This window comes from Bos mutus, chromosome 17 (genome assembly GCF_027580195.1).
Source record: "Bos mutus isolate GX-2022 chromosome 17, NWIPB_WYAK_1.1, whole genome shotgun sequence".
Taxonomy (NCBI): Eukaryota; Metazoa; Chordata; class Mammalia; order Artiodactyla; family Bovidae; genus Bos; species Bos mutus.
The window spans coordinates 27,338,691-27,366,670 of NC_091633.1; the positions used below are offsets into that span (position 1 = coordinate 27,338,691).

At 56.9% G+C, this 27,980-nt stretch overlaps 1 protein-coding gene across 2 annotated transcripts; it reads left to right on the forward strand.

Annotated features, from left to right (window-relative positions):
• Positions 1–1,039: 1,039 nt before the first annotated feature.
• MMP17 (matrix metallopeptidase 17) lies at positions 1,040–27,501 on the forward strand. 2 transcript variants are annotated; one of them, XM_070386346.1, is made up of 10 exons: positions 1,040–1,250; positions 13,105–13,237; positions 14,048–14,177; positions 14,857–15,140; positions 15,912–16,088; positions 17,599–17,698; positions 19,945–20,027; positions 20,125–20,277; positions 23,261–23,518; positions 24,532–27,501. In XM_070386346.1, exons 1-10 carry the CDS (start codon positions 1,107–1,109, stop codon positions 24,843–24,845), a joined length of 1,776 nt encoding a protein of 591 aa, XP_070242447.1. In that variant the 5' UTR covers positions 1,040–1,106; the 3' UTR covers positions 24,846–27,501. The 2 variants fall into 2 exon arrangements, with proteins under 2 accessions (XP_070242447.1, XP_070242448.1); XM_070386347.1 differs by lacking the exon at positions 15,912–16,088.
• Positions 27,502–27,980: the final 479 nt, after the last annotated feature.

Sequence of the window (27,980 nt, forward strand, 5' to 3'; positions counted from 1 at the left end):
TGGGGTGTGGGAGGCGAGCGGTTGTAGGAATTGTAACTGAGGTGTAGGAATATTTGCATTGGAACCTCGGCCCCCACATGCCCTGGGGAGCCTTTGATCCTTTGGCTCTGTGACCTCCCACAAGTTAGTTTATTCCTCTGAGGCCTCAGTTTCCTCATTTGATAAATGGAATAATAGTTTCTATCTCGAAAGATGTGAGAAGTAAACGGGTATATACGGTAGGCGCTTAACTAGTGCACCGCACACACTAACCTCCCAACAGACGTCAGCTATTAACATTGCCCTCCCCACATCCACAATAGGCGCAGACCCTGGTCTTCGCTGCCCCCCAGTAGCGCCCAGAGCCCACCAGAGTCGGTCCCACCGCCCCAGCGTCTTATTCTCTCATCCCAGCCCCTCCCAAGATCCCCCGGCCCCCGGCCTCAGCGCAGCCCGGCTCCACCCCCCGACCCCCTCCCGGTGCCCACCTCTACGTCGACCCCTCCCACTCTCGCACCTCGCCCCTCACCAGACCCCCACCGCTCACGCCCACCCAGCCCCCACCATCTTTCTACCACGGTGCAAAGGCTCCCCCAAGCGTCCGCCGGGCGCGCTGCGGCTGCCACTCCGGGTCCCCACCAGTGACCGCGAATCCGTGCTCAGCTCGAGGTCCGCGTTCGCGCGGTCTGAAGGCAGAGGAGGGGTCCGTCCTCCGGGAGGAGGCCCCTAGCTCCTGACTCTGTGCTCCCGCCCGCAGGCCTCCGCCTCTCTCTGGGCCGTCCGAGGACACTTGAGAAGTGCCTTCCTTCGGGCGGCCGCAGCCAAGGTCCCCGTGTAGATTCGCCGGGCCGGGGCGTGTGTGAAATCTGAGCAGCATCCTCTGGGGGGCGCGGGACTCTGGCTGGAGCGGGACGCGGACCCTTTAAGGAGAGGCGGGGGCGAGCGCCGGCGGCGGTCATTAGCATATATTAGCATGTCCCGCCCCGCCGCTGAGAGGCGGCGCTGGGATCAGTCGGGCCGGGAGCCGGGAGCCCGGAGCCGGGAGCCGGGAGCCGGGCGCGGGCGCGGGCGCTGGGCGCACGGGCGCGGGGGACTGCCACCGCTGCGCCGCCCGCCCTTTGAGCGCGATGCGGCGCCGCGCCGCCCGGGGACCCGGCCCGCCGTTTCCCCGGGCCGGGGTCCCGCCGCTGCCGCTGCTGCTGCTCGCGCTGGCCGCCGGTGGGGGCTGCGCCGCGCCCGCGCCCCACACGGAGGACCTCAGCCTAGGAGTGGTGAGTGTGCGGCCGGGAGGCGGGCTCCCGCGGCCCGGGGAGACCCTATCAGGGCGCCTTGGCGCCTACGGGAACCCGGACGCCCTGGACCCATTTCCTGGGCGGGAAAGCTGAGGCTGGGTCGTAGGCTGAGTGTCTAACGCGGATCTGGGAGAGGCGCGCTGGATCCCTCCTAGGCTGCGTGCGCTGGGAGCCCGCCGCAGTCGCAGGAACCCGCGGAGGTTGGCGGCTTACCTGGCCGGAGCCCTGTTCCCGACTACGTGCAGCCCCAAAGAGGCCCCTGAGGCGGATGGGACAGCAGTCGCAGCCGCCCAGAGCTGGGCGTCCCGCGTGCGTTCCCAGTGGGAGTGGCGGGGGTGGGAGGTGCGCACCCACAACGGAGAAAAGGACGGAGCTGCGGAGTGTGGGCGCCCCGCAAAGCTGGTGGTTTCGAGTTTGCTCCGTTGAGGATGTTGAGGAACAAGGGAACCGACCCCCCAACCCTCCACTAGGCATGGATCTTAGCCCTATTTCCTGTTCCCTTCTACCCCCAGGACGGCCAGCCTTGCCTTGCCACCCTTGTCACCGTCCTGGACCTGATGAGGTGCCCCCCTCCAATTCGCAGGCTCGGATGTAGCCCCACCACCTTATCCTGCGCTTCCCCCCACCCAGTATCAGCTGTGTCCCACTGGATTGGAAACCATACCGAGGGGCTGCGCAGTTGCCTCGTCCCACATCCCCTCCCCCGTTCAGTCCGCCAGGCTTGGAGCCTCCTCCTTGGGACTTGGAAGATTTAGATCACACTTTATGGGTCTCCACCCCCAAGCCCGGGGAGGCCGGGCGTGGGCACATGGGGGCCGATGGATTAAGCAGATTCCTTCTGAGGCTTCCGCCCTGCAGTTGCCCTCACTTGGGCTCCCTGCCTCTGCACCTGGCCCTCGGCAGTCTCTTAGAAGGGTGCTGGCAGGGCTCCTCTCCCAGGCTATTAGCATTCTCAAGCTCTAGGTGGATTTCAGGCCAGTGCAAGCATTTGGGGGGCATCCACAGCCCTGGTTGGCAGGACTTGGCCACAGGTTCTGGGTGAGGAACAGTCTCTGGCCACTCCCACCCAGCTGCCCCAGCCCCCCTGCAGCCATCTGGGAGGGCACAGCCACAGTCCGTGACCCCAGAGCCTCTTACTCCCAGCCAAACTGCTCTGAAATTCAGGTGCCTTTACCCCTTTGCTCTGGGGCTTGGGGTGTCCTGAATCCCCTCTTGGGGTGCAGGCTCTGAGGGCATCAAACCTCTAGGTCTGGGCTGGGTGGCAGTAGAACCAGGCTCTCACCTTCCAGCTTTGAGGGTTACTGGGGATCAGGCCCCCACTATCAGGACATGGAGCTCCTGGCCCAGTCGAGTTCATTTATCAGACCCAGTGCTGTTGTGAAGTTTCTCGATGCCCACCCAGAGGGAGCGGGTCAGGTACATTCCTCCCGGTTTGCACCTCCATGCCTCCTCCTCTGTCTGCTCCTCTGGCTTCCCCGGCACCAGGAGGTCCCCCGGCCCCACACCCTGTGGGAGGCACTAGGCAGGGAATGTGGCCCCTCAGTCTGGAGCCCCAGAGACTGCAGGGCCTTGGCATCCGACCCATCTGATAAAGAGCAGAGGTTGCTGCCCCTCCCGGGAGAGACCCCCACCAGGGGAAGGCCAGGTCTCTTCCAGGCTGGTGTGGGAGAAACCTTCCTGCATCCTGCCCCCAATTTGCGAGCAGAGGGCGGTCTCTGGTGGTCTTCTGGGGAATGACACCTCAGTGCATCAGACCCAGAGGTGCAGGAAGACCAGCAGGGATTTGCAAGGAGGAGGGGGGAACTCCTTTCTACCCACCCTCTACAGACCGCCCCCGGGGGCCCACTGACTCTGGATATTCAGGTCTAGGGCTGCCAGTGAGGAGAAGGGCCCCTTTGTAAGTGTGACCCAGCTTCTGCCAGACAGAGCCGTGCCCAGCGGGTCTCTCAAGCGCTGGCTGCCCCCGGGAGGGGCTCCCTGGCCCAGCCACCGCCGGAGCATCAGAGGAAAACAAAGCACCGGATTGAGGCCCGCTGCGCGGGCCCAACAGCAGGGTTTCAGGCCGCGGTGGAGCGGGACAAAAGAGCCCCATGCCCTCCTGGGGTTGTCGGCTGAGCCGCAAGTCCTTCTGGGCCCGTTTTCATTATTTTATTTCTGAGTAAGTAATATCCACGGCAAAATATTCAGGCCATATAGAAGGGTCCACAGGGGCGATCGTCTCCCTCATTTCCTAAGCATTCTTCCAGAGGTTGTCTGGGCGCATAGAAGGGCATGGGGCCTCAGCCCCTTATTTCTATGGATGACAACCTGCTGTCCACTGCTGTGTGCCCTGCTGTTTTCACTTCCCAGTCTGTCTTGGGTAACGGTCGGTATTGGAACACATTTATCTGCCTGGTTCTTTCTGTCCACCCATCGCATTTCACTACATGGATGTGACTGACATCTGTTAGCCAGACCCCGGCCCAGACGTGCCGGCTGTTCCTAATATTTCACCATAGTCAGGAGCGGCCAGAACGCTCAGTTACTGCAGCGTGAGTATGTGAGGGGCTCAGCCCTGCGGGAGCCTGATGACAAGCATGCACGGAACATGTCACGAGTTGACAGATTTGCCGACCAGTCCTCTAAAGTTTGGGCTTCCCTGGTGGCTCAGTGGTAAAGAATCTGACTGCCAATGCAGGAGACGCGGTTTTGATTCCTGGGTTGGGAAGATCCCCTGAAGAAGGAAATGACAACCCGTTCCAGTATCCTTGCGTGGAAAATCTCATGGACAGAGGAGGAGCCTGGCAGGCTACAGTCCATGGGGTTGCAGAGTCAGACATGACTTAGCAACTGAGCACACACCTCTAAAGTTTGTTCTCGGGTTTCTATCTCAGCAACAAAGTCTATGAGCTCTCGTGCCTCACACCACACGTGTCAGCAGTTCTTTTGGTTCTGACTATGGTTTGTGTCTGAGAACATGTAAGGGTGGCCAAGAATCAGCAGGGCCCTCCCCCAGTGGCCCAGGGGCTGGGCAGGGGCTGGAACACCTGTGAGCACCTGTCCCCCCTGCAGGGGTGCGGAGGGGGTGACACCATCACCCTGGCCTCAGCCAGTGGCCTCTGGGTCCCTGCTTCTCAGTACCAGCACCCAGGCAAGCCTGTGGGCACTTGCTCAGAATCTGCCTCAGACCTGGTTTGGAGCCAGGAATATTTCTCTCGGTGCAGTCAGGGAACCCAACCCAAGGGGACAAGGGCAGTCTCCCTGAGCTGCAGGGAGAGAGCCTCAGCTCCCAGGTCTCCCGCCCACCCCTCCAGAGCTTGAATTTAAATGTGAAGGTCTTAGGACCCAGCTGGTCCCCTCCCCGACCCCCCCTCACCATTCCCACCCTGCAGGCATGTTGTCAACAAGTGAGTTCATTTCCCGGACACTCATTGCCCTGGGCATCTGAATGACTGAGAAGTCTTTGTGGCACTTTCATAGGGGCCCATGTGGTGTGGGCACAACCACGCTGGACGCCTGTGGTCTGAGCCCTGGGAGTGTGGACTCTGACTAAACAGGCCGGTGACCAGCCTGGCCACTGAGGAAATGTCATTGCTCTTTCAAGAGCTCTGGAACTAGCCTCTGGGCGAGGGTCTCAGGCTGCTGCCTACCAGTCTGGGGGGAAATCTATGCTGGGCCTCAGTCTCCTTATCTGTAAAATGGGGCCATGAGAACAGAACAGTTGGGATATTACCTGACCGATGCCCCTGAATCGCTCACAACAGCATCTTGTGGGAAGTAAACTGCCTTCACACACTGAAGGGGAGTGTGGAAATGGGGGGAAGGCTGGGGAGCAGTTAGGGGCTCACCAGGGTGCTCGCCAACGCAGTGCCTTCCTGAGGGTTTCCGAGGGTGCTCTGAGTGCACCACGTGGTTTTTGCCTCTTGGTTAACGGTGGCTCAGAGCTTCCAGTGACACACTCCAGGTGCAGAGTCTGTGCTGTGCACGTGAAGGGTGACAGACACATCTGTCACACACTAGCTCACAGCCCTCTGGGTCCCTTCCAGACACCATACTGCTTTCATGAGGGAAGGACTGTGGTCTGGGCAGGATGCCAACCTCACTTCCGCTCCTTACCTGGCCTACTCGTCCACTTCTCCACCCTCTCTTCTCTCTGTACCCCAGTCCCACCAGCTCCTTTCTGTTTCCTGAACTTCCCACACTGGTTCCAACCACGGGGCCTTTGCACTGGCTGTTCCCACTGCCGTGAATTTTTATCTCGGCTCATCACCTAGCCAGCTCCTCACCTTTCAGGGCTCTGCCCAACGCCACCCCACCAATCACCCGTTTAAGGAGCCCCTCCACGCTGTCTTACTTCTATTAGCACAGGGTGCCTGGAAATAGGCCCTGAAGCCCAGGAGCCTGGGTTCCCTTCCCAGCTCTGTCCTGTGCTGTGTGACTGTGAGCAAGTGTCCTGACCTCTCTGCCCCTCAGTTTCCTCATCTGTAAAATGGGCATAATAATAGCCCCTATTCCAATCCCAAAGAAAGGCAATGCCAAAGAATGCTCAAACTACCACACAATTGCACTCATCTCACACACTAGTAAAGTAATGCTCAAAATTCTCCAAGCCAGGCTTCAGCAATATGTGAACCGTGAACTTCCTGATGTTCAAGCTGGTTTTAGAAAAGGCAGAGGAACCAGAGATCAAATTGCCAACATCCGCTGGATCATAGAAAAAGCAAGAGAGTTCCAGAAAAACATCTATTTCTGCTTTATTGACTATGCCAAAGTCTTTGACTGTGTGGATCACAAGAAACTGTGGAAAATTCTGAAAGAGATGGGAATACCAGACCACCTGATCTGCCTCTTGAGAAATTTGTATACAGGTCAGGAAGCAACAGTTAGAACTGGACATGGAACAATAGACTGGTTCCAAATAGGAAAAGGAGTTCGTTCGTCAAGGCTGTATATTGTCACCCTGTTTATTTAACTTATATGCAGAGTACATCATGAGAAATGCTGGGCTGGAAGAAGCACAAGCTGGAATCAAGATTGCCGGGAGAAATATCAATAACCTCAGATATGCAGATGACACCACCCTTATGGCAGAAAGTGAAGAGGAACTAAAAAGCCTCTTGATGAAAGTGAAAGTGGAGAGTGAAAAAGTTGGCTTAAAGCTCAACATTCAGAAAACGAAGATCATGGCATCCGGTCCCACCACTTCATGGGAAATAGATGGGGAAACAGTGGAAACAGTGTCAGACTTTATTTTTCTGGGCTCCAAAATCACTACAGATGGTGACTGCAGCCATGAAATTAAAAGACGCTTACTCCTTGGAAGGAAAGTTATGACCAACCTAGATAGCATATTCAAAAGCAGAGACATTACTTTGCCAACAAAGGTTCGCCTAGTCAAGGCTATGGTTTTTCCTGTGGTCATGTATGGATGTGTGAGTTGGACTGTGAAGAAGGCTGAGTGCCGAAGAATTGATGCTTTTGAACTGTGGTGTTGGAGAAGACTCTTGAGAGTCCCTTGGACTGCAAGGAAATCCAACCAGTCCATTCTGAAGGAGATCAGCCCTGGGATTTCTTTGGAAAGAATGATGCTGAAGCTGAAACTTCAGTACTTTGGCCACCTCATACGAAGAGTTGACTCATTGGAAAAGACTCTGATGCTGGGAGGGATTGGGGGCGGGAGGAGAAGGGGACGACAGAGGATGAGATGGCTGGATGGCATCACTGACTCAATGGACGTGAGTCTCAGTGAACTCCAGGAGTTGGTGATGGACAGGGAGGCCTGGCGTGCTGCGATTCATGGGGTCGCAAAGAGTTGGACACGACTGAGAGACTGATCTGACCTGATAAGATCATTGCAGCAGTTCTTTATTTATTGAGCACCTGCTGTGTGCCAAACGTGAATTGACCCCCACGGACCGCACACCCATGTCCTCACAGTTTCCCCCTACAGCTGCTGTGAACATAACTCAATAATCATTGCTCATTAGGATCACTTATCATAGTTATCACCGTGACACCTATTTTTCACATGTTTAGTGTTGGTCTTTCCTACGAGACTGTCCCTCCTGGGTGGACGGCAGGGTGGGATCTCCCCAGGTCTTCGCCATCCCCCCAACATCTGGCACAGGGAGCCCTCAATGAGGGTGTCCAATGGATGGATGGACTGTCCGATGGGGGCCTGGGAGCATCCCCATGGGGAAGATGCTGGGATGAGGGATCATCCCAACCATAAGCAGCCCCCGGAGGAATTCTCACCCTGCTGGGGGGCCCCCAGGTCCTTTCTCTCTGGGTCTTTATCGGCTGGACATCCAAGGGGGTCACACACAGACTCAAGCCAGAGCCACACCATGTGACCAAGGGCCATTTCCGCAGCTGCATCTAGGTGGGCGGTGTGTGGGTGGCAGATGAGTGGGTGAAGGTCAGAGGTGGCAGCACTCAGTGGGTGCTGAGGGTCTGTTATTATTTGGGTCTGGGGGTGGGTGCTCTGAAGCCGCTGCCCGCCCACCTCCATTGTCCCTGATGCTGTGGCGGTGTCTGCACTGCCCTGGCCTCTGTTTCCTCGTCGGTGCCCTGAGACCAATGACACCCACTCTGCATACCCCCATGAGGCTGGCGGACTCCAGTCAGTGACAGAGCATGAAGTGGGTGCCGGACAGTTCAGCCGTCTGGCCCCATGGTCCCCACTGGCCCCAGGCCCCTCACAGCCCATGGACGGGTGTCCTGGGGTCAGCTCGCTTCACTCCCATCCTGGTCCCACTGCCGTCACACAGGGCAAACCCTTCTGCACCTCCATTTCCCCACCTGAAAATGGGGCAACAGTGGCCAGGCCAGGGCTGGGGGAGGACCTAAGGAGGCACTGCACAAAGTAAGCGCCTCTTGTTTACTGGCACCATCCACACACATTACAGCAAGGCCTTCCCTCACCCTCCATTCCAGCCATCCATGGCAGGTTGGTTTACCGAGTTCCCCGGGAGCTAGCGCTAGGGCCATGGGTTGAAGGCTGACCCGCTGGGCGGAGGGACTGTCAGGACATAAACACGAGGCCTCTTTGTGGGGGCGATGGCCCACTTGCCTGTGACTCTGATGAGGTCAGGAGGGAGTTTTGTGGTGTGTGTGTTAAAACATCGTTAGTGATAAACAATACAGAGAAAAATAAAACCAAGCAGGCGGGGGCTAGGGGGTTGGGAAAGCCATGTGAAGCATGGTAGGTGACTTCGTCTGGTTTGTAGGAGGGGCCAACACCCCACCCCCTGCCAGTGCCTTGAGTAGAGCACTGACATCTCTGGGCCTCAGTTTCCCCATCTGCAGTAATGGCTCAGCTCACAGGGGCCCTGGCAGGGAGGAGGAAGAGAGCACGTCCTTGGCTGTTAGGGATTACCCATGATGAAGCGGCCCCTGCAAGTTTGGGGCTCCCCCTCCCACCCCTCCCCCCTCCTCTTGGCCTTCTGGAAAGTTCACCCTCTGCCCACACAGCCTGGTTGCCCTGGAGACACGGTCGCCGTGGTGACAGAGGGAGGACAAGTGGGTGAGCGCAGGAAGGGGCTGGCCCAGGCGACCCACAGGCTCTGTAGGTATTAGGGGGCAAAGGGCGGGACTGGAGACAGCTGGGTGGACAGGAGGTCTGGGCCCCCACCCCAGGGGCTGATGTTCCACGGGCACTACCGTGGAAGGGGCAGGAAGAGGGGCTGCAGTGGCTCCAGGGGAGGCCTAGGCAGGGCGTTTGGCAGCCTTTGCCCTGTGCAGGGACCTCAGCTCTGAGGTTAAGTTCTCAGCCTGTTTCCCCTCTGATGTTCCAGCCTGTACTAACTACCAGGAAAAAAAAATTAAACCCCAGCCATTCGGGAATTTTTGTCTCCCCTGAAGATTGGGATGAGCTGGCAAGTTGAGAGGGAGAGAGACAGAGAAAGGAGTTTTTAGACATCCCCTCCCTCCCTGGGCTCCAGAGCTGTTCCTTTCCAGCAGCGATGGGGGCTTCTTGTGTGGACACGTGTCTCCACTGAACAGGGGAGAACAGGATGGCTCAGGGCTGAGCTGGGGTCCCCATGGGCTCTTCAGGACCAGCAGCCTCCCCCTAAACCCACCAGAGGTTTGCCTTGTTGTCACACATCTCCTGAGGATTTCACCCCCAATGCCCCCCACCCCCTCCAATGGCCCCCACCACCCGCCAACCCCCTTGAGCTGAGAGTTGTTCCCAGCCCCCATTCCAGCTGCTGCTGCTGCTAAGTCACTTCAGTCATGTCCGACTCTGTGCGACCCCATAGACGGCAGCCCACCAGGCTCCCCCGTCCCTGGGATTCTCCAGGCAAGAACACTGGAGTGGGTTGCCATTTCCTTCTCCAGTGCATGAAAGTGAAAAGTGAAAGTGAAGTCGCTCAGTCGTGTCTGACTCTTCGCGACCCCATGGACTGCAGCCTACAGGCTCCTCTGCCCATGGGATTTTCCAGGCAAGAGTACTGGAGTGGGGTGCCATTGCCTTCTCCGCCTATTCCAGCTAGTCCAGGAATTAATGCAGAAGCCCGCCAGCTCTGTGCGGGCCAAGGGGAGGAGGTGAGGTGAGGTGAGGTGAGGGTGTGAAGAGAGGGGACAGCCTTTGTGATGGGGGAGTGGCCGCACTGGGGGCAGGTGGGCCAGCTGAGCCCAAGCCTGTGGGCAGGGGGAGGGGAAGGGTGGGGACCCCTCCCTCCCACCAGCGCCCCCGATCCCATCAGCATGCTCTCATGCTCTTGCAGCCAGCAGGGGCCACAAATGGCAGTGCTCCGGAGTCTGGGCAGGTACCAGCAGCTGCTGATCACGGCCAGAGCAGTGCCTGTCCAAGGGCAGCACGTGCCCCAGTCCTGCCCTTGGTCTGCAAGTGGGCACAGAGCCCGGCCACTCAGACCCCCAGCTAAAACCTCCTGCTTTGCAACGTTCTCAAATATTTCCAAACCACCTGAAGTACTCTTGAGGCCTAAAGTCCAAAAATGTGCATGGCCTCCCAGCAAGGCTCGCAAGACCAGAGGAAGCCACTCCTTTGTAACCCTCATGGAGCCCTGGGAGGGCTGGGAGCAGGGGGCTGCTTGGGTCAGACACCCAGCTGTTATCCCAACGTATAGTGTAACAGTTGGGAGGTGGGTGGTCCTCCCAGGGTGTCTCAGCCCCAGCCTGCCCAAAGCAACTGGCCTGGGTGGGGAAAAGCTCCCACCTGAATAAATCATTACCTGGTAGGGGAAATGGGGCCAGCATCCTCACCTAGCATCATGTACTATCTAAGGAAACTCTGGAGGACTTCCTGGAGGAGGCAGCCTCGCGGTGCTGAATGGCCCCCAGCTCTTTAGCTCAGGCCTGCAGTGTTAACAAAGAGCTGCAAAATGTGTGTGTGTTTTCTGACTTTGAGAAGGAAAATGGCAGAATCAAGATTTTTAAATATCTTAAAAAAAATTGTCCCCAAAAATGTGTAGCCACAAATACACATCTGTCTTTTTTTATTATTTTTATTGGAGTATAGTTGATTTGGGCTTCCCAGATGGTACTAGTGGTAAAGAACCTGGCTGCCAATACAGGAGATGTAAGAGAGGCAGGTTCGATCCCTGGGTTGGGAAGATCTCCTCGAGGAGGGCATGGCAACCCACTCCAGTATTCTTGCCTAGAGAATCCCATAGATGGAGGAGCCTGGCGAGGCCACAGTCCATAGGGTCGCACAGAGTTGGACACAACTGAAGCAACTTAGCATGCACACATGCCCATAGTTGATTTACAGTGTTGTGTTATTTTCTGTTGTTTAGTTATGTGAATAAAAATACACATCTGAAACATGAAATGCTCTCTTGGGCGTTTCCAGGGCCCAGTGATTAGCCATGAGACTCGCTCAGTAAATCTTGTTGATAAATGATGGGATGCATTTTTTAAATAATTTTATTATTTATTTATTTATTTTTGGCTGTGCTAGGTCTTCGTTGCTGTGCGAGCTTTCCTCTAGGAACGTTGAGCAGGGGCTTCTCTCTAGTTGCCGTGCATGGGCTTCTCATCGCGGTGCCATCTCTTGCTGCAGAGCTGGGGCTCTGGGGTGCATGGGCCTCGGTGCTTGTGCCATGCGGGCTCAGTAGTTGTGGCACACAGGCTTCATTGCTCCACAGCATGTGGGATCCTCCCAGATCAGGGATAAAACCCGAGTCTGCTGCGTTGGCAGGAAAGCCCCTGGGTTGCATTTTAATGTGTTTGAAGTAAAGTGAAGGGAGGTCCTCCCAAAAGACGGTCCTCGGGGGTGCGGAGGCACCAGCACCACAGAGGGCAGAGCCCAGAGTGGAGATTGAGCCTTTCCGCCTACTCGTCTGAGCACAGGATGTCACTCGGGTGTGTCCACTGGGAGCAGCCTGTGGTTGCTGTTCACTGTCCTGCCCGACAACCTAATAGGGGCTCCCAGACCTGAGAGGGGCCTCCTGTGTCCCCCAGTTGGGCACATTCTTGGAGGCCCCCAGAAGTTAGGGAGGAAGTCAAGGAACAGAGAGAACCCCAGCAAGGACTCAGTGTTTCCTAGAAAGCAGGGGTGGGGAGTGAGGGGGGAATCCGGCTGGTTCTCTGCAGGTGTATGCAAATTATATGCAAATAATTGAGGACATTCCTGGTCAGTTGAGGCTCCTAGGCATTCCCAGAGTTTGGACCCCCTCCCACTAAGCACCTGCCGGGCCCTTGGAGGTGGGGGGGGCATAAATCCCCGAGGCAAGGAGTCGATAGGCAGGAGCTGTGTACTCACCAGCTTCCTGGAGGCCCTGTAGGTGGTGTAAATGAATAGAGCAGAAAAAGAAAAAGGAGACCTGAGAGTCAGTACCTCTCTTAAAGCCTGGTCTGGAAGGGAGTGGAGCTCAGAGAATCGCCAGAACCCTGCCTTCCAGCCACACATGGGTCTTCCCCAGACTGGCTGGTGAGCCTGCCCCCTGGCACTGCGTCCACGTGGCTGAGTGCTTTTCAAGGGGTTGTCACCCAGCTTAGGAAGTGGGCGCCTGCACCATTTGCCTTTGAAGAAACAGCAGCCCCCCAGGGGGTCCCCATGGATGGCATCAGTGCCTCCCTGTCCCCCCAGATGGTAAAGGTGACTGGGCCAGGGAAGGGGGTTCTATGTGTGTCCGTGGCATAAAGGGTTGCCCCTGTTCCTGCTTCCTGCTTGGCTCAGGGGTTCCCCCCGGGGCACTTTGCGGAGTGTCCCCTGACAACCAGCACCACACGTCCTTTACGTGGAGGGTGCCTGTGTCAGGTGCTGACCTAAGGGTTTCCACGTTCTAACTCATCCTTACTTCCACAGGTGAGGAAACAGCCTAGAGAGAGCACTGACTTGCCTCAGTTGCACAGTGAGGAGGGGGCTAGGTAGGATTTGAACCCAGGCAGCCTGGCCCTTAACTTCTGTGCATCCACAGCACATGACCAGATTCTTAAAACTGGTTTCTGAGCCCATTGCCCTTCTCAGTGTGGGTTTCAGAGCTTAGGTCCTGAACCGCTGCCTCACTGCCAGCTCAAAGCCTGAATTTGGCACTCATGATGTTAAATAACCTTTTAAAAATTTCAATTTTGTAAGTGTCCCTTGGGCATTTTGCTGTCTCAGGAGGAGGGAGGTGGGGCAGGCTGCCATGAACAGTTGTACAGGTTGGGCACTGCTGAAGCCCATCCCATCTAAGGGGCATCAAGTTTATCAAGACACTTCTGCAGCCTTCTGTAAAGAAATTTAAGGAAAAAGCAAGAGAGACCCTGTGGGCTAGTGGGCAGGGGCTAGAGTGTGAGCTGAGCTGGGAAAGGCCTGCCCCTTACAGCAATGGGGCCCCAGGCCATGGCTCTTCAGGTGGCTGAATCCCCATCTCCCACCCCTCACTCTGCTCTCTGCCCGCAGGAGTGGCTGAGCAGGTTTGGCTACCTACCCCCAGCAGACCCCGAAACGGGACAGCTGCAGACACCAGAGGAGCTGTCCAAGGCCATCGTGGCCATGCAGCAGTTCGGAGGCCTGGAGGCTACTGGCGTCCTAGGTCAGTCCTCGGGGTTCAATGGGAGATGGGTGCCAACCTGGCTTCTCCCAAGTACCCCTGCAGCCTACCTTGCTGTCCTGGGACAGGGGGGAGGATTCTTGCTGCCTGGGGGTCCTCCATCATCCCCCTCCCCTCCCCATCATCATCCCCAGTGTGCGCATGGCAGTGGGTGAGTGTGCCAGCTGTGCCCAGACCCCATTTCCACACTTATAGCGGATCTCAAACTCTATGCCATGGGCCAGGCAGACCAGGTGTGGGAGTCAGTTCTGGCCACCCAGGCCCAATTAAGCCTTGCCCCATCAGGGATGGGGGGCAGCCCTGTGCTGTCAAAACTCCCCACTTTCCAAGGGAAACCATAAATCTGGGATGTGTGTGCAATGCTCCACTTTTTACATTTTGACAACAAATTCCAATTTTGTAAAGACTCTCAGTAGGGCTGGCTGATCAAAACATGTCTATCCCCAGACACATGTGTCACACACAGAGCCATTGGGCTGTGTGTCCTGTGAGAGTCAGGAAGCCTTGGCAATGGTCCCAGTTGGGGTTGTGCCCCCTCTGATTGCTTGGGGCCCCTGCCATACATTAGTAAATGCTTGGGCAGCCCCCACCCTGTCTGTGGACACACTCCTGGCAGTGGGGCCTGATGCAGCTGGAGACCCAGGCCTCGTCCCCCCAGACCTTGGGCAGGGAGCTAAGGGGACCGGACTGGGGCTTGGAGCCCGTTCTCAGGGAGCTGCTGGGAATGCCCGCTTGGGGGTGAGTGTGCATGGGGCCAGACTCCTGACCTCTGCCTGCCCGCCCACCCCGCAGATGAGGCCACCCTGGCGCTGATGAAAACCCCTCGATGTTCCCTCCCTGACCTCCCGGCCGTGGCCCTGGCTCGAAGGAGACGCCAGGCTCCAGCCCTGACCAAGTGGAACAAGAGGAACCTGTCATGGAGGTGGGCAGGGCTTTCCTGGGGTCTGGGCAGCCAAAATGAACACTTGCAAACCAAGGCTGAAGAGACAGGATTTTGTCCTCTTGCTTCTGGAGATCAGAAGCCTGAGATCCAGGGGTGGCAGGGTGGTCCCTTGGAGGGGCTATGAGGGAGAGTCCGGCCTGGCCTCTATCCACATGCTGCAGGCAGCTCTGGGTCCATGGCTCCAATCCCTGCTTCCGTCTCCACACAGCCTCCTTTGATGTCTGTGTCCCCTTTTGTCCCTTATAAGGACACTCACTGGATACAGAAAGTGAAGGTGTTAGTCACTCAGTCGTGTCCGACTCTTTGCAACCCCACGGACTGTAGCTCACCAGGCTCCTCTGTCCATGGGATTCTCCAGGCAAGAATACTGGAGTGGGTTGCCATGCCCTTCTCCAGGAGTTCTTCCTAATCCAGGGATTGAACCCAGGTCTCCCATATTGCAGGCAGATTCTTTACCGTCTGAGCCACCGGGCCACCCTAATCCTGGATGACCTCATCTCCATCCTTGCCCTGATGACATCTGCAAATCCCATTTCCAAATCAGGTCCCCGGTGCCCCACTCGAGGCAGAATGTTCCCAGGAGTGCACTGCAGCCTGGGCGGGGGCGCTGGGCCTGTCCCTGCGGCCTGACCCCGGGCTCTGACCCCGCCCACCCCAGGGTCCGCACGTTCCCGCGGGATTCGCCCCTGGGCCGCGACACAGTGCGGGCGCTCATGCACTACGCACTCAAAGTCTGGAGCGACATCACACCCCTGAACTTCCACGAGGTGGCTGGCAGCGCCGCTGACATCCAGATCGACTTCTCCACGGCCGACCACAACGACCGCTACCCCTTCGACGGCCCAGGCGGCACGGTGGCCCACGCCTTCTTCCCGGGCGACCACCACACCGCAGGGGACACCCACTTCGACGACGATGAGGCTTGGACATTCCGCTCCTCAGGTGTGTCCAGGGCAGACCCAGAGACCCTGCATCACCCTCCGACCCCCAATTGACCCATGATGGTGTAGGGAGTCACACCAGTGCCCCAGCACTGGAAACCGCATGGCCTCCCCCGAGCCAGGCCCCGCCCCCAGCCTAAAGCCGTGGGCACCTGTCCAACTCAGGAGGACAGTGCTGTGGTCCTCGTCCAGGCTGATCTCACCAGCCGTCTCTGGCACGGGCAGCCTGCCTGGCCAGCCCTGGCTGGGATGTGACTCTGTGAGCCCAGCTTGTCCTCATCCTGGTCTCCACTTCCAAGATGGAGTGGGAACTTGCAAGGCCTTGGCAGGCCTGGGCACATCACCACTTCTGCTAAGTCCCACTGGCCAAAGAAGTTGCAGGCCCCCAGGTTCAAGGTGGGAGGAGGATCAGAGCCAAGTGGCACAGGGCATGACTACAGACAGGGGAGGTAGGGACCCTTGAGAGGGTGGTCTCTATGTCAGGCTGAGGAGCCCATACCAGCTGGAGGAACCAGCTGGGATCCTATGGAAGCTATGAGTGGCACACGTTGGGTGGAGAGACCAAGAGACGTCAGGGCCTGAGACGCCCCTGAAGATCCCATCGAGCCTCCTAAGAACCTGAGTGACTCCACAGAACCCCTCTGTCCAGGACTGGGGCCTTCTCCACAACCATCCTGGCGGGCCCATCACATCCCACCCCACAAGTCCCGTCCTGGTGGCCCAGCAGGAGCTGGAAGCCCCTCCCCTGACTCACTGGCTCCTGTGTCCCCAGATGCCCACGGCATGGACCTGTTTGCGGTGGCTGTCCACGAGTTTGGCCACGCCATCGGGCTGAGCCACGTGGCAGCCACGCGCTCCATCATGCAGCCGTACTACCAGGGCCCAGTGGGTGACCCACTGCGCTACGGGCTCCCCTATGAGGACAGGGTGCGCGTCTGGCAGCTGTACGGTGAGCCCTCCCCCCAAGAGCCAGCATGGGTCACCGGGGGATGGGGACAGCAATGCTGGGGACCCCCAGAGCCCGGAACCCCACGGAGGAGGGCTGGTTCTATCTTCGCTATGTGCCCAGCATCCAGGACCTGCACATACTGGCTGCCCCTCAGTATGTGTGGAATGAATAAACAGGTGATTCTGTCACCAGGGGCTTTTCACAGAGCTTGTCTCAGACCCCCCCGGGCAAGATCCCACGTTCAACCCCCAGGGGGTTTCAGGTTGTGACAGCTGACATTGACAGTGACCCAGGGCCCCCGCAAAGCACTTACATGTACTAAGTCATCCAGTCTTTACAAGCTGTGGAGTCCATACTGCACCCCTACTTAGAGATGGGAGAGCTAAGCCAGGACTGGCCCAGAGCCAGGGGTCACCTCAGGAAATGTGGCAGAAGGAAGCCCGTCCTGGGAGCTGACAGGAGCCTGGGTGGGGCAGTGATGGGCCCTCCCCCACCTCCCCGTCTTCACACTGGGCCCCTCACCCCACCACAGCGGCCAGAGCAGTTCCCTTAAAGCCTGGGGCGGAGCCTCTCACCTGGGTGGGGATGGTCAGCCTCGCTTTATGCCCCGTTGCAGCCCCTCCCCTCCACCCAGGCCCCTGCCCTGCTTCACTGCTGCCTTTGACGTCTGTGGACTTTTTTTCCTTGAATTTATTTATTTTTTAATTGCAGGATAATTGCTTTGCGATACTGGTTTCATTTCTGCCATACGTCAACATGAATTAGCCATAGGTGCACCTCTGTCCCCTCCCTCTTGAACCTCCCTCCCTAACTGTAGTAAAATTTACCATTTTTACCACTCTAGAGCAAACTATTCAGTGACATTTGGCACATTAACAGTGTTGTTCAAGCATCATTTCTATCCACCTCTAGAACTTTTTCATCCTCCCACCCCCCTCCTGCCCCCCCATTAGCAGTCTCTGCCCAGCCCCTGGCAAATACTCAGCTCCTTTCTGTCTCCATGGATTTGCCTCTCTGGACAGTTCACATAAATGGAATCCTGCAATGAGTGGCCTTTTGTGTCTGGCTGCTTTCACTCAGCATGTGTTTTCAAGGGTCATCCCCGTCATAGCGTGCATCAGTAATTCCCTCCTTTTTACGGCTGAATAATTTTATTTATCCATTCTTCTGCTGATGGACATTGGGGTTGTTTCCACCTTTTGGCCATGATGAATAATGTTGCTATGCACATTCATGTGCATTTTGTTTAATACTTGTTTTCTGAAACACTTGTTTTAAGTCATCAAGGCACCCATGCCTTCTGCTCATGCATCTCGATGCTCAGGCTTGGGTTGGGGGGTGGGCATCTCCCCTGTCCTGCTCACCACCACACTCCAGTTCCTGACTCAGTGCAGGCGCAGTGCCTGCCCACCCGGTGGCCTCGATTCCATCCTGGCAGCTCCAGAAAGGGTGGTGGGGTCTACAGGGAGGCGGGCATGCCAGGTTCAATGCAACCTCCTTGTCTCCACAGGCGTGCGGGAGTCGGTGTCCCCCACGGCTCAGCCGGACACCCCAGAGTCTGAGGAGCCACCCCTCCTGCCAGAGCCCCCTGACAATCGATCCAGCACCCCGTAAGCCATGGGCCCCTGTCTCCACTCTGCAGCCAGCACCACTCCCAGCAGTGGCTTAGAGTCCTGAGCTCCAGGGTCATCTGGGCCTGCTGAACTCTGAGAAATGGTTTCTTTTCTTATGGACAGAACTGGAAGTGTTACAGGAAGGGGGACCCCTTCCAGAGCCCAAAAGTGGGCTCGTGTCTAACACCTGGAAATGAACTGTCTGAGGAGACACACATGCTGGCAAAGCAAGAGACTTTATTGGGAAGGGGAGCCTGGGCAGAGAACAGAAGGGCCAGGGGACCCAGGAGAATTCCTCTGCCGTGTGGCTCCCAGTCTCGGGTTTTATGGTCACGGGGTTAGTTTCCAGGTTGTCTTTGGGCAATCATTCTGACTCAGAGGCCTTGCTGGTGGCGCGTGCATTGCTCAGCCGTAATGGACGCAGTGAGAAGGGTCTTGGGAGGTGGTAGGACACGTGGTGTCACCTTCTGACCTTTTCCAAACTCTTCCAGTTGGTGGTGGCTCATTAGTTCCATGTTCCTTACCGGGACCTCCTATCATAAACTAACTCACACACATGGTTACTGTGGTGCCTGGCCCGGGTGGGCGGTTTCAGTCAGTGTGCCTCCCCTAACAGAAGGGACAACTAGCCGCCCAGCCCAGAACTGTGCAGAGGCATTACTTTCAAACCCACGATTCCCTCTCCCCCTTTGTCACAGTCATCTATGGCTGTGTAACAAACAGCCCTGCCTTGTGGCATCAAACCACCACCATGTCGGTAGGCTCATGGATTCTGTGGGTCAGAATTTGGACAGGGCACAGGGTGCTGGTTAGCTCCACAGTGTTGGGAGCATCTACTGGGGACTAGAATCCTCTGGGGGCATCTTGACTGTGGTCTGGTGCCTGGGCTGGGCTGACTCAGCTGGGCACTCCTCTGTGGCCTGTGCTGGAGCCTGGACTCCTACAGTGGGTGTCCCAAGGGAGCGTCTGGAGGGTTGGCAGTGCCAGAGGCCAGGCGACAGCTGCCTGTCTTAAGGCCCAGCCTCGGATTCGTCTCGCTCAGTAGTAAAAGCAGCAGCCAGAGCCCACCTACGCTCACCCCCACCCCAACCCCACCCCGATGGAACAAATGCCACCGAATCTGCAGGGGCCATCCTCATCCACCCCCCACCTCCACCCTCACAGCCTCTCTGCCCACTTCACGCTCACACGAAACACACAAACAGAATATGTATTTAGGCTTCCGTGGTTCGTTTTGGTTTTCTAAGAGTGGAATGTTTTTATGCTTTTCTCACTCAGCTGTCCGTGGTGAATTTCCACTGAGATCAACAGCTGTTGCTTTATCTTGTGTTGTTATTGTTCTTCATTGCACTTACTTATTGAATAAGTAGCACTTGTCAGTGTACACGGCTCCAGAGGCACAAAAAGTACCCGCGGTGAAAAGTTAGTCCTCACCGCTGATGGACAAGCCCTCTCCCCAGGACACGTAATTGTGGATGTGCGTGTCCTTCCAGAGAGATTCTACACGCGTCTAAGAAAGTTAAGCATGTAGACATACACATGTGAACCCAGTGGGACGCTCGAGTGCTGGTCTGCACCACGCCTCTGGCCCCAGGGCCCATGGAGGCCTCTGTGTCTGTGAAGACACCTGATTCTCTGAGCTTGAGCCGCATGATGGTGTGCATGTGCCTGTTTTATTTTTTATTTTTTTATTTTCTTGGCCACACTGCACGGCGTGTGGGATCTTAGTTCCCCAGCCACAGATTGAACCCGGAGCCCTTGCAGTTAGGAAGCACAGATTCCTAACCACTGGACTGCCAGAGAAGTCCCCTGCCCTGCCCTGTTTTTTAAGTTCCTGATCTTTTATCCTCACAAATGATGTTGCTGTGAGTGCTGTCAGTGGGCTGAGCTGCAGACTCAGAATTGGAGGACCCAGCAAGTATGCTCAGCGTTTCCATAGAAAGCGCCCGGCTGCTTCCCGATGCTTCTCTGGCAGCATTGAAGGTGCCTGCTGTGCTCCCTGACGCTCTCACCCAGTGATCCATCTTCGCCACCTGAAGGGCCAGAATAAGACTTGTTTACACCCACTTTTCTCTCTTGACTAAACTACTGCAGTCGGTGAGCCTGCAGGCGGTGATGCGGGATGAGGGGGTCCTTGGAAGAGGCTCATCCTGGTGGCCTTGTGCAGCCTAGCTCCCCAGGGCGGCTCAGCTCAGAGTGGGGCTGCCTCCCTGCCCTGCCCTGCCCTCTCTCTCTGCCCCCAGGCCCAGGAAGGACATGCCCCACAGATGCAGCGCCCACTTTGACGCGGTGGCCCAGATCCGCGGCGAGGCCTTCTTCTTTAAAGGTAACCCTCGTGGGGTCCAGCGGCCGGTGGACGGAAGACCGGGTCCACCCTGGGCCCCAGACCGGCCACCTGCAGCCCCACCCACTGTGTCCCCCAGGCAAGTACTTCTGGCGGCTGACCCGGGACCGCCACCTGGTGTCGCTGCAGCCGGCACAGGTGCACCGTTTCTGGCGGGGCCTGCCGCTGCACCTGGACAGCGTGGACGCCGTGTACGAGCGCACCAGTGACCACAAGATCGTCTTCTTCAAAGGTGGGCGGGCCCCTACCCGGGTGCCTGCCAGGCATCGCTGACCGGGGGACCGCAGCCCTCACTCTCTAGGACCCCCAAGCTTGCATCTGCCCAGGAGCACTGGTCCTGTGGATCTAGAGCTCAGGGCAGAGAGCAGCTCATTATTTTGTGCACTCAGCCAATTTGTATTTATTGAGCACCTGCTGTGTGCCCTGCACTGAGGTAGGCACTGCAGGCATGCAGTGAGCGAAACACAGATATATCCCTGCCCTCATTCTGGGGAGTGGGGGGACACAGTAAGCGCCCACAAGCAATAAGGAAGTTAATTTCAGAAGACCTGAGGGAACAGCATTCCAGGCAGAGGGAACTGCCAGTGCAAAAGCCCTGAGGCAGAAACAGTCTTGCTGATTGAAAGACCTTAGAAGAGAGTGGTGAGGCTGGAGCAGAGTGAAGGATGAAGATTCAGGGGAGGCGATGCAGGTCAGGGTAACACCCGAGGAGCCATGGGTGTCAGGCTAGATTTATTCTAAGTGCAGAGAGGAAACTGAGGACCTCCCTGGCCCAGGCCCAGCTCCCTAGTCTCAGTTTAGGGTGACAGGTCCACTGGAGGAGCGGCATCACTTCACCTTCTAACACCCCCTCTCTTGGGCTGGGCTGGGGAGGCACAGTTTCTGTTCCTGGGGAGCATGCTGTCTTTGAGGGGCAAAGGCAGGGTGCCTGCCTGCAGCAGGAGACCAAACCCTGCCAATTCTGTGGGCACTTCAGGGCTCTGAGCCTTCCTCCATCTCATATGCATGGCTGTGCGCACATACAGGTGTGTTTTGGGGATCTGTAGCTCCCCAGAGTGAAGGCATCCTGCTGCCCTGATCAAGCCTCTTCAGCCTGGCCTCCCTTGAATGGGGCCCGAGTTCACCTGCTTCACACCCACCCTGGCGCCACCACCACCCCCAACAGTGGAATCACTGTCTCCCAACCTGGATGCCTAAGGCAAGCTACAGTCATGGTGGTGGGACCTGCCTGGCATCTTCTAAATAATTTGGATTATTTCTCAGCATTTAAAACTCAGGAGGTCCCCATGAGAAACCATAGCTCTGTCCTGAAACGTAAGACAGTGTGGGCGCTTGGGGCCTGTGCATTTGCCTGGCAGAGTCAGCTGCAGCAGGTCAGGCTGCCCTGTCCAGGTCACCCACGCCAGGCGCCCACTTGGAGGAAAAACTCACAGCCCTTTTCATTGTTTGTATGGGGCCCTTTCTGCAGCTGGGCCATCCTTTCCTTCAGTGGTTTTCAGTCTCTGACAGAGGATTTTTTAGAAATTATTTTTAATTGTGGTTAAAAAAAACACATAATGTAAAATTTACTGTCTTAACCACTTTTAAATGTACAGTTCAGGAGCATTAAATACATTCACCCTATGTCCAACTGTCACCACCATCCATCTCTACAGCTTCTTCATCTTGCAAAGCTAGCTGAAACTCTGTCCCCCGTAAACACTATCTCCCCATCTCCCTCTCCCAGCCCCTGGCACCCACCACCTGACTTTCTGTCTCCATGGATTTGATCACTCTAGGGACCTCACACAGTGGAACCATACGGGATTTGCCCTTCTGTGATCGGCTCATTTCACTGAGCATAAGGTCCTCCAAGGTTTCCAAAAATCACACCATTTTTGGAAAGTTGTACAAACAGATTTGAAGTTCTTGGTGATTTCTCCAAGGTTCATCCATGTTGTAGCATGTGTCAGAAACGCCCTTCTTTTTTTTTAAGGCTGAGTAAAATTACATTGTCCTGAAGGAGGAAATGGCAACCCACTCCAGTATTCTTGCCTGGGAAATCCCATGGACAGAGGAGCCTGGTGGGCTCCAGTCCATGGGGTCACAGAGTCGGACAGGACCGAGCGTGTACACGACACAGTGAATGTTCCGTTGTATGGATGGACCACGTCTTGTTTATCACCTGTTGATGGACACTTGGGTTGTTCTCACCTCTTAGCTATTGTGAACAACCATGAGTGTACAGACAGCTCTTGGAGAACCTGCTTTCAGCTCCTTTGTGTGTCTTTCCAGGGGTGGGGTTACTGGATCCGGTACTAATTCCATGTTTAATTCTTTGAGGAACTGCCAGGCTTTCCCACAGCAGCTGCACCATTTTACATTCCCACCAGCAGTGCCCAGTTTCCCCACATCCTCAGCTACTCTTGTTATTTTCTAGGTGTGGAGGGGGGAGGTTGATAATGGCCGCGCTAGTGAGTACGAGGCGGTATCTCACGTTTTGACGTGCATGTCCCTGGTGATTAGTGATGTCAGAGGCACATTTTCTCCTGTGCTGCTTACTGACCATCTGATTATCTTCTTTAGAGAACTGTTTATTCCAGGCCTTTATCCGGCCAAGGATGTTTTTATGTTTTGCTTTTTTTTTTTTTTCCAACTGTTTTCTAAATAACTGGGCTAATTTTTGCTAAACCTGAGTGGGGGTAGGGGGACATGACAACACCTACTCAAACGTATTTCTCACATTTCCACCCTTCTGTGGCAGAATAGCTAAGGATGTTTCTAGAGCTCAAAGCCCAGGATATACCCAACAAGCATCTTAATCACACCATTTTTGGAAAGTTGTACAAACAGATTTGAAGTTCTTGGTGATTTCTCTGCTTCTGTGTAGTCAGACAAGGCTGCACCCAACCAGGTCCAGTTGGGCCTTGACCCAGTGCCCTTCCTGCCCATGAACATACCCACCTCACCGCAGAACTGAAGGAGACCCCGCAGACCAAAATGGCTTCTCCGGGTGGGGGTGGGGACCCCCATCTGTGATGTGGCTGCCTTATCAGACCCCACATCCTCTGGCTGCTGCAGGTGTGGGACCCCAGCCCGGCTCACAGCAGGTGCTCGGTGAATCTCAGGGGCGCGCGCACATTGGGGTGTCCGCCCGCGGGAGGAGCAAGGGCTGGGGCCCCCGCCTGGAGGGCTGGGCGAGCCCCGGCCCACGGCTCTTTCTCTCACCCCCTCAGGAGACAGATACTGGGTGTTTAAGGACAATAACGTAGAGGAAGGATACCCGCGGCCTGTCTCGGACTTCGGCCTCCCGTCTGGCGGCGTCGATGCCGCCTTCTCCTGGGCCCACAATGACAAGACTTATTTCTTTAAGGACCAGCTGTACTGGCGCTACGATGAGCACACACGCCGCATGGACCCCGGCCACCCGGCCCAGAGCCCCCCGTGGAGGGGCGTCCCCAGCACGCTCGACGACGCCATGCGCTGGTCCGACGGTGAGCCGGGCAAGGGCGAATCCCTGGCAGCCTCAGCCTCCCCACTTGGGGAGTGGGGATGCAGGGGTGCGCCTGCCCCGCCTCCTTGGCCACAGACCTCCCCAGGACCCCCCTGGCCTACTCCTCTGGCGCTTTTCACCTCTCCCCTCATCCCTTCCTTGCCCCCGTCACTCTTCCAGCCGTAGCATCCTCACCTCTTGCTGCCACACAGACACGCAAGCACGCAGGCACACACCCCAAGGCCTTTGCACCTGCGGTGCTTCCTCCTGGAACACTTTTTCCCCTCATACCCACGCGGCTCCTCCCCCACCCACCTCAGTCCTTCTCGCAAACGTCCTTGCAGCGCCCCCTGCCTGCACCACCAGGAAGTACACCACCTTCCTACAAGGGCAGTTAGTTCAGTCGCTTAGTCGTGTCCGACTCTGCAACCCCATGGACTGCAGCACGCCAGACCTCCCTGCCCATCGCCAACTCCCAGAGTTTACTCAGACTCATGTCCATTGAGCCGGTGATGCCATCCAACCATATCATCCTCTGTCGTACCCTTTTCCTTCCTGCCTTCAATCTTTTCCCAGAATCAGGGTCTTTTCTAATGAATTAGATCTTCACATCAGGTGGCCAAAGTATTGGAGTTTCAGCTTCAGCATAAGTCCTACACCGGCAGCTTGTGTTCTATTTTCAAAGCAATGTCCCCAGCATCTAGAAGAGTCTGGCACATACTACTAGGCTCTCAGTAAATATCCAGTAGGGGAAGAAGGAAAAAAAAAGGGGGGGGGGGTTACTTCATTCATGCCCCTGCCTCCAGGCGGCTCCGTGAGCTTTCCCAGACCCCTTAAGGTTCTGAATGCCCACCGATGAGCTAGCTGAGAGAAAGACTCTTGACTCTCACCTAAGACATTTTGCATCTTCTCTACTGGCCCCACAGCTCTCCGCTCCCGGTCCTCCGGCTGTCTAGCCTGAATCCCGCGTGCTGCAGCAGCTGGAGCTCAGGTGCCCGCTCTCTTCTCCCCTAGGTGCCGCCTACTTCTTCCGCGGCAAGGAGTACTGGAAGGTGCTGGACGGCGAGCTGGAGGTGGCGCCCGGGTACCCGCAGTCCACCGCCCGGGACTGGCTGGTCTGCAGAGACCTACCCGCCGACCCCGAGGGCATGGATGGAGAGGCCGGGGCCCACGCGCGGCCAGGACAGCGCGACCATAGTCGCTCGGAGGACGCCTACGAAGTCTGCTCCTGCACCTCCCTCGCCGCCCCTGCCCCGCGGGCCGTGGGCCCACTGCTGGCAGGGCTGCTAAGCTTCCTGTGGACATCGGCAAAGGCCCTGACGCTGTGACATTCGGTGCTGGCCTTCTGGCCAGGGCCCGGAGCTACGAAGTGCAAGGACTGGTGCCCGCCCCTCCAGCACCCTAGGCAAGTGCGGCAGCAGAGCGAACCCCGCCTCGCGGGTGGGGACGGGCGCCCCCTATTCCCGGGCCGAGGTCACCGGCTGCAGCCTCCCTAGCTCTGGCAGAGACCAGCAGAGGGCGCTGCTCCTCGGGCTGTGGATGCGGGGGTAGCGCCCGCCTGGCCTTGACTATGGGCTGTGAGCTGGAAAGACTTCGCCACGGCCCTGATGGGGGCCGGAGCTGTCTTTTCAGCCTGTGAGTGACGGCATCTCACGGAAATTAACAGAAGATTAATATCTCACGGGGATTGACAGGAATGGGCAGGGGTGGGGGTGTTACATCAGGCCTCGGGGCCCTCGGCTCTCCAGGCCCTGGAAAGGGCAGCCCAGGAGTTCCACGGGCACCCCCTCCCCATCACCGGACCGCACTGCCGCCCCTGGTGCTTCCGCCCACCCTTGGGGCTTCCTCTCCTGGTCCCTGTGGGCCTGCTGGTTGCCTTGATGAAGGCAGCCTCGCCACACACAGGTGCGTCCCCAAGCTGGGGCCGTGGTGGTCTTGTGACGCATTTCAAACAAACACGACCTCTTCCTGCTTGGTAACTGCTCCGACTTGGCTCCCTGATGCACCCAGGCGGGTGGAGAGTGGGCAGCCTCTGGGTTTGGAAGGACTCTTGCAGCCCTGACCGCAGACCACCAGCACTCTGGAGTGGGGTGGGAGGGGCCTCCAGAAATGCCTGTGTAGTGGTCACCAACACCTTCCTGCCCAGTACCTCCTTGACTCCTCCATGACCATCCCAGGTTGTTACACCCATTTCACAGGTGGAAAAGTTGAGGCCCGGTTCAGGGACATGCACCTCCTGCCAGCAGGCAGGGGTCAGGCTGGGTCAGGTCTCAGAACCTGAGGTTCTGGCACGTTGGCCTGGCCCTCCCTGATGGATTTAGTGCCTACTTGCACGTGCAAGTACTGCTGTCAGTACGGGACGTGCAGAACGAGACAGGTTCTTGGGTGAGGCACCTGGGATGCCATATGCCACCCTGTGTACCCCAGGACGTGGCCCAACAGGAAGTGTGGGTTGGTGGCTTGGCTGGCCAATCCAGGGACTCTGCTCCATCCCGTTGCTCCTCTGCCCCATAGCTCCTTATCCAGGATGGCAGCCGCGAGTCCCACCCAGAGAGGCAGAGAGTGCGAGCTGTACCCTTCGCCCTGCAGGGGACCTTTTCCTGAAGCCCTGGCTGCCTGCCTGCTCTCACTGGCAGGGAGTGACTTTTCCTGGGGGTGCATAGCTGTGGGAGCAGGATGTTCTTTGCCCATCCCTGCAGCAGCCATAGATGCCCCAGCGTAGAGCACTTGGCCTGAGAACCTCTGGTCTAGACGAATCACTAACATCTCTTTCCTGGGACTAGAGAGAGGCAAACACCTCTGGCAAAAACGGGGTTGGTCGGGAAGAGGATAAGTAGGTGGGGGTGAGCATCAGGGCGTAAGATAGCCTGAAGAGACCCTGCAGGGACTGCTTTAGAGCAGGTATCTCCAGGCCGGGCGCCCAGCTGGAAGCATAGGAATCACCTAGAACCAGCAGAAACACAGATTCTCCAGCCTGCCTTTACCTGCTGATCAGAAGGCTGGGGGGCAGGGCTGGCCATGTGTTACCCTACCCCCATTCTCTAAGTGTGAAGCACAGGCAAGTTTGTGAACCGCTGCTTTCCAGGGGGTTCCAGAAAGGCCTCCCAGAGCAGGGGGATGAGCAGAAACCAAGGGAGGAGGAGTTGGTTGTGCTGAGATGAGAGAGAAGAGTCCAGAGTCCGGCTGGGGTGTGGGGGAAGGGTAGGTGCACACATCTAGGGGGTGAGATGGGCATGCTCCAACAGAAGACACTCCATCCTTTGGCCAGAGATTTTCCAGAGGAGAGTGGGAGCTCAGGAGGGCAGGGGCAGTCTTTGTCCGGGGCTTGCAGGCTGCTGTAAGGCGTTGGGATCCACTCCCAATGTCATGGGAAGTTGCCAGCCCCAGCTCTAGGGAGAGGCAGAAATGTTCCCATTTTCAGAAAACAGTGCAGGCTCCTGCAGCTACCCGGTTCCTCCCCTACCTGCGCCCAGGTAGCAGAGGTCAGCTCAGGGCCATCCCAGGACACATGGGTAGGCATGATGCCACAGGCAGGCAGGCAGTCTCCAGGCCTGGCCCTGTGTTGGCTGAGCCAAGCCAGGCCACATCCCACATCCATCTGTCCGCCATCTGGTCTCTGGACCCGGAAGGGCTCTTTGCCCATCAGACCAGACCAGATGGACTAAAGATCCCTCGTGGGTGGAACAGGCTGCCTTTGCTCAGCAAGGGCACCTCTCCCGACACGGTCCCACTCCTTTGCATTCTCCAGCAGCCTGTAAGGGGAGCCAGTCCCAGGCCCTTGCGCAGTTGGGGAAACGGCCCAGATAGGGTCCCCTGGGCACACAGCCTATGGGCCAGAGCCAGCCGTGGACCAGGTCTGCAAGAAGCCAGATTCTCTCTTGGTGGGTGATGGTTTTACTCTTGTGTTAAAGCCAAAGATCATTTTATAAAACTTTCCCTGTAACTCTGTCTCACATGAAGTATATAGCAGACACATAAGTGGTACATCTCTGTGTTCAGTCCTAAGGGACAAATTCATAGGAGAAGTAGTAGCAGCAGCAGCTGCTTCCACCAGGAGCTAAAAACCAGGAGCCTGGGCATCAAACAAACCCACGGAAATACTTGGCTTGATCCTATCTTTTTATAAACATCCATATTTTTAAAATTTTGAAATTGTCTTATGTTTACAAAGAAGATGCAGGTAGAGTAACCAGACTTTTTTTTTTTACTTAAATTATTTGGGAGCAGACCAACAACCTCGGACACTTTTCTGTGTATTTCCTGCCAACCAGGACTTTCAAGTCTCTGTAAAATCAGGAAATAACAGGACACATCTGACCCCGCTCGGTCTCTGCATTGGTTTCCACAACATCTTTTACTAGCAGGACACAACCCAGCATCACACTCAGCTGTCCTGAGGTTTTATTCTCTCTGAGCCTTGGTTTTCCTTTGAACTCCACGACCTTGGCCCCTGTGAAGGTCAC

What these genes read in the sequence shown, in the direction of transcription:
- MMP17 (XM_070386346.1), top strand. Translation starts at nt 1,107, where the DNA reads ATGCGGCGCCGCGCCGCCCGGGGACCCGGCCCGCCGTTTCCCCGGGCC. An exon ending in TTGGACATTCCGCTCCTCAG is followed by an intron (nt 15,141 to 15,911) that starts GTGTGTCCAGGG and finishes CTGTGTCCCCAG; the next exon opens with ATGCCCACGGCATGGACCTG. An exon ending in CGCCATGCGCTGGTCCGACG is followed by an intron (nt 23,519 to 24,531) that starts GTGAGCCGGGCA and finishes CTTCTCCCCTAG; the next exon opens with GTGCCGCCTACTTCTTCCGC.